The following is a 5,788-nucleotide window of genomic DNA, read 5'->3' as shown; positions in this document are numbered from 1 at the left end:
CCACCATACTAGGTGTCAACCTATGTTAACATCTTCATTAACGAGTTTGAATTACAAATTGGCCCAAAAATATCCCTCCCTCCCTCTCTCTCTCTCTCCCCTTTTGTATCTTTGTATCTCTTCTTTTCTATCCGTTTCTATCTCCTAATCTTTATCTTAATTTCTCCTTATCCCTCTACAACTATATCTCTCTTTATTTGTCCTTTTCATCCTCTCTCACTCTATCTAGGCACGTCTCACTCTCTTTAACCATCTATTTCTTTGCCACCTCCCTCTCTTCATTCCCATCTCTAGCTCTCTCTTCCTCTGTCACCCTATCTCCAGACATGTCTCGCTCTCTTTATCTATTCATATCTCCCCTCTCACTATTGCAAACATAACATGAGCCTATTGGTAATGGAGTTCAATTATCTTTTGATTGAAAGGTTTTCTTTCACTTATGTTTGGTTTGTATTAATGAATGCACAATTGATTCAAAGTTATCCCTCGCTCATTCTCTCTCCCCCTCTCTATATATTTATCTCTTCTATCTCTATCTATTTCTCTCTCCTCTCTCTTTATCTCTTCCTCTCATATCCATATCCCTATTCTTCTCCATATCTATATCAATCTCGATCTCTATCTTCCTCTCTATATTTATCGCCTAACTCTATCTCCTCACTCCTTTATCTTTCCCTCACTCTTCCTCCTCTATCTCTCTCTTTATATCCCTATATCTCCCTCTCTCCTTCTCTCCCTATTTCAAACAAAACATAAGAATATTGGTAATGGAACTCGATTATATTCCCGGTTTAAGGGTTTTGTTTGATTGCATTTGTCCGTTTAAGTAGATGCATAGTTGATTTGGATCTATAATTTTTTCAAATGTTGAGACCTTTGTTGAATAAATAATATCATTTACTAAATGGTTTGCTAATTTATCTCACGTGTTGCACAAATATATGAAAAAATAGATCAATTTTTTTTAATAATCATTCCACATCTATTCGGCGTACATATTGCACACCAAGGTGAAATTGCTAGTTGTATATTCTTGACTTTTCTATTACACCATATCATTCAATAAAAAAGAGAATAGCGTTGATGGAAGAACCACAATCATCTGTAACCGCATAGGCTACCCATGCCTATTTGTATCACCTCCACATAGAAAAGTACCTAAAACCATGCTCTCTACATTAATAAACATTTTCTTACTTATGCAAACCATGTCATTAAAGGGTCCAAAAGTATAGGGATTCATTCAAAAAATATTCCTCACTTAATTGCATCCAATATTAGATCACTCCCGGTGTCCATGCTCTTACATGGATGTAGATTTACCTTTCGTATTAGTCATTTGTGGAAACTCAATGGGGAATTGGAGATTGTGAGTGTGGTATGAAAGACAAGGTAAAACCTATGAGAGATATTAAAAAAAAATGTACTCGAGTAGTTATCAAGAAAACTGAGATTATACTAGCGTAAAATATGACCAAACTGTTTTATTGACTTGCTCTTCTATAATATGAACCACTTATTATAATCATGAATCGATCAGGTGTAGAATTTTATTCCCCCTCTCACTCTATTTGTTCCTTATATTCGATTGTTGATCACTTTGATTTCTTAATTGTAGAAAGTTCATTAGTTAGCCACCCTTATCCAAAGAGAGTAAAAAGATAATTCTTGATAGGTAAACAAGGGATCATGGAACTAAACGTTTCCCAACCAAGAATCATCCCAATATATCACTTTTAACGCATTTTTTACTTCTCAAATTGAATATTTTTTATAAACTATTTATAATTGTCATATTATTTGATATAAAAGAAAAGAAAATTCAATCAATATAAATAAAAATAAATAAAATGAAATGTCTAATCAATATGAAATACTTTTCTCATATATTTGATTGAAGTAAGAGGAAAAAAATAATCTTTAATATTATATTTTCCTATTTAGTTACCCCAAACAACTAATTCATCAAAACATTAAGTTAAAAAAAATATTAAATAAACATATATCTCACAAAAATAATAAAAAATAAATCATCTAAATCAACTGTATGTACTTTGTTAAAAGGAGAATCGAGAGGACAATGCAGTCAACTGGACGAAAAGTTTTGGTGTCGAAAAATGGAAATAGACAGATCTCAAACATTAGAAAAAGTAGTAAACCTACTTTATTAAAGAGAATTCACTCACCTAAAGGTAAAATTTTGATCTCCAAAACTGCTAGAAAAGACACCTACTTCATTTACAACAATGCACTTCATTTACAACAACACACTCACCTAAAGATTAAATTTTGGCCGAGTTCAACTGTAGATGGATGTGAAAGAGACAATCTAAGCAACGCACTCAACGCAACGTGAGCAATGTTTTCGCACCCATCAACAGTTTGAGAATGAAGGCTCTTTTCTCTAAAATATCGCGGTTTACATTCATTATAGTTATGAGTATTGGAAGCGGTACGATTTTTAGTCACTGTTGTACCTTGACCCAAGGTAGTTCAAGATGCATTCAAACTACTCACCCATGACATTCTGAAAATCAGACATCAACGTCTTAATAAGGTTATATCTTATAGAGGTGATGGATTCTAGTGAATTGTAATGTCAAAACCGGATTCTATTTCCGCTACCCATCTACCCTCTAGGGTTTGGAAAAATAAAACGATCTTAAATAATTCTAAATACTAGATCCCTTGGACAACATGGTCTCTTCCAAGATGGGATTCTCAACACCACCAAAAAGTTTTTTTTCTTGTAGAATACCTCTCCAAAATCTATCTTCTTATACATTTATCCTCCATAAATTGGTTCTTATGTTTGCATATGTTGTCTTAAACCTATAATTTAGGTCTCCAAAACTGCTAAAGAAAAGTAATACACCTACTTGACTTCAAAATTGTAGATGGATGTGAAATAGATATTCTAATCAACGCATTCAATGTAAAGTAAATGAACATAAGTTATTTTGAGCAATGTTTTTCTGTCCTAGAACATAGACAATCTGAGAAATAAACATTGAGTAACATAAATTAATTTAAATGACGAGAGATAAAAATCTCATTGAAAAAGGGTACAAAGCATGGACAGTCTTTAGGCCAATATCCAACTCCAAGAAAGAAACTTTCCTCTCATACCGATTCTCCCACGGTGGAGAAAGATTTATATATTGTTTCCTTTGAAGAAGCCCACCGTTCCAATTAAGTCTAAACAATTCCACATTACTAAAATGATGGCGATGGCGAGAATACGTGTAAGGCAGGAGGTAAGTTGATCTTGAGATAGGCATACGCAGCAGGGCAGGGAGAAGATAGAAAATTTCAACGTTAATGAAAGGATGGTGAGAATACATCTGCGGTAGCAGGCGAGACAACCACATGCAGTAAGACTTAGTGTGACGTAAGGAAAAGAGCAACAACTCTGGAAGGATCCGTGAAATATACGGAGTCAAGATGAATTAGTCTTTGCGGAGAGTTATGGTTTGGGCTATATAAAGCGTGTAATGGGTTTGTAATAGACATTCATATCCTGATCTCTTGTGTCTGCGTTTCTATTACAATGGCTAACCGCATGATTTACTTCACGTTGGGACTTTTTCTGTTGATATGCTGTTACAGCGACAGGGTCATGGCAGGGGATCCGGATCCCTTGCAAGATTTCTGCGTTGCAGATGAGGAAAGCAACGGTGAGTGAGAATATTTATACATAAACAATGATAATGATTTGCTTATTAGACGAGTCGAGTTACTAACAGACAGATTGATTTGATCTTGTTTTAAACAGTTTTGGTGAACGGGTTCGTTTGCAAAGACCCAATGCAAGTTTCAGCAAACGATTTCTTCTTCCGGGGACTTGGGCAGGCAGGGAACACCGACAATGATGTGGGCTCCAACGTAACGATGGCGAACGTTAAACAGATACCAGGCCTCAATACGTTTGGAATATCGTTGGTCCGCATCGACTACGCAGTGGGTGGAATAAATCCTCCTCACACACACCCAAGAGCCACCGAAGTTCTTGTTTTACTGGAAGGCCAGCTTCTTGTGGGTTTCATTGACACCAGCAACAAATTTTTCAGCAAAACTTTGGAGAAGGGAGATGTGTTTGTGTTTCCAAAGGCACTTGTTCATTTCCAGCAGAATGTGGGGCATGAAAATGCAGTGGCCATAGCTGGATTGAGCAGCCAGTTTCCCGGAGTTCAGACAATCGCCAATTCTCTGTTTGCGGCGAATCCCCCTCTCCCCGATTCCGTTTTGAGCAAGGCCTTCCGCATCACCCAGGAACTGGTGAATTACATTCAAAAGAAATTCGCATACTAAACAAAACAAACAAGAGGTCTCCCAATGAAGACCGTCTTTCCCAATTCTTTTTTCTCACCGTTGAATAAAACTATCATTTTAGGGTTATTGGCGTCCTCTTGTGCCATTCATAGCATCTGTTTTGGACATCAGCATGTCCTCATCATATTCCAAAGATTGAAAATTAACCGTTGAATAAAACTATCATTTTAGGGTTATTGGCGTCCTCTTGTGCCATTCATAGCATCTGTTTTGGACATCAGTATGTCCTCATCATATTCCAAAGATTGAAAATTAAATATTGATGTCGTTTTGTCCCTTTGATGACAACATTAAAATTTCACTTTGCTGTAACACATTTTAAGGTAAGTTGTAAGCGCATTTTGAATATAATTTCCAATATCTCAAGGTATTTGTTGATTGATACGAAGAAGATAAAAGTGTCGTCATATTGAGAAATTGGCAATCGCATTTCCATCAAGAATAAGATAATAGATATAACTCATACATTATCAGTGAGATCTGCAAATATCATAATCTTCTACTTTTCCCATGCATTTATAAATGATCTAATAAAATAGAGCTTCATACATCAGTTCATTCTAAAGCTTCACGACCTCTTCTTTCATGCCTTCGATGTCTATATAACCTATGTCTTTGAAGCTTGCTCATTTTCATTCTATGCAACTACTGCAGATACTCAAATTCTTAAGAAACTGCAACAATAATGTCTTGAGTTGATGAAAAACATAGTACATGCTCACAACAAAAAAGAAGCATATTTCAAATACATAAATCTTATTCAATCAACATACTCTTTATTAAATAGTCTTGTGGTATTACAGGGGTGACATATTGTTATAAATCACAAAGGGGTGCGAAATATTATGTATAACATTGTAGGCACAAAATTTGACCACATACAAAATTTCAAGACAAGTGGAAGGTGTAGATGTAGAAGATACCAATTTTGGCTTTCTGAATGTTCACATCAGTAGCATAGTGCATTGGATCGGCACATAAGTGAAGAGAACAAAAATCAGCGATGGTGAGATTAGAATGGAATATTCGATTTGATTATCGATCGGTTGGTATTGGAGAAAGTTTTCTACATGATTTATTTAGGGAAGTGCTAATTTGTTTTAGACAAGTGCATGTATTTTATTCCATATTTGATAGCTAGGTGCATGTTTTTTATTCTAGGTTTTGATTGAGGTTGACAAGGAAGTGAACGCTATTTGGTTGCATAGTTTAGCTTGGGGGAAGACATTGAAAAGAGAGACTATAAAATAATGAAGATATCAATCAATAGATTTGGATGAAGAAAAACGTCGAGTAATAAGATGGTGCAACACTTGGAAATGGAGATTCTAGATTTCAACTCATGGAAACATAAGTTTTGTCATTGGAGAGAATTAGTCAATGAGCGTAGAACTCGAGCATATTGTTAAGCAAGCTCTTTCCACAAGAATACAATATTGTACGAAATTACATAAGT

At 35.3% G+C, this 5,788-nt stretch overlaps 1 protein-coding gene across 1 annotated transcript; it reads left to right on the top strand.

Moving 5' to 3' along the window:
- The first annotated feature begins 3,550 nt into the window (after positions 1-3,550).
- On the top strand, positions 3,551-4,471 carry LOC131864369 (germin-like protein 8-2). Its single transcript, XM_059215216.1, has 4 exons — positions 3,551-3,677; positions 3,776-3,960; positions 4,129-4,278; positions 4,394-4,471. Exons 1-4 carry the CDS (start codon positions 3,551-3,553, stop codon positions 4,469-4,471), a joined length of 540 nt encoding a protein of 179 aa, XP_059071199.1.
- The last annotated feature ends 1,317 nt before the right edge of the window (positions 4,472-5,788 follow it).

This window comes from Cryptomeria japonica, unplaced genomic scaffold, assembly GCF_030272615.1.
Source record: "Cryptomeria japonica unplaced genomic scaffold, Sugi_1.0 HiC_scaffold_84, whole genome shotgun sequence".
In the NCBI taxonomy this organism is placed as follows: Eukaryota; Viridiplantae; Streptophyta; class Pinopsida; order Cupressales; family Cupressaceae; genus Cryptomeria; species Cryptomeria japonica.
The sequence above is the reverse complement of the archived record's forward strand: the minus strand, read 5'-3'. Positions and strand labels throughout refer to the sequence as shown.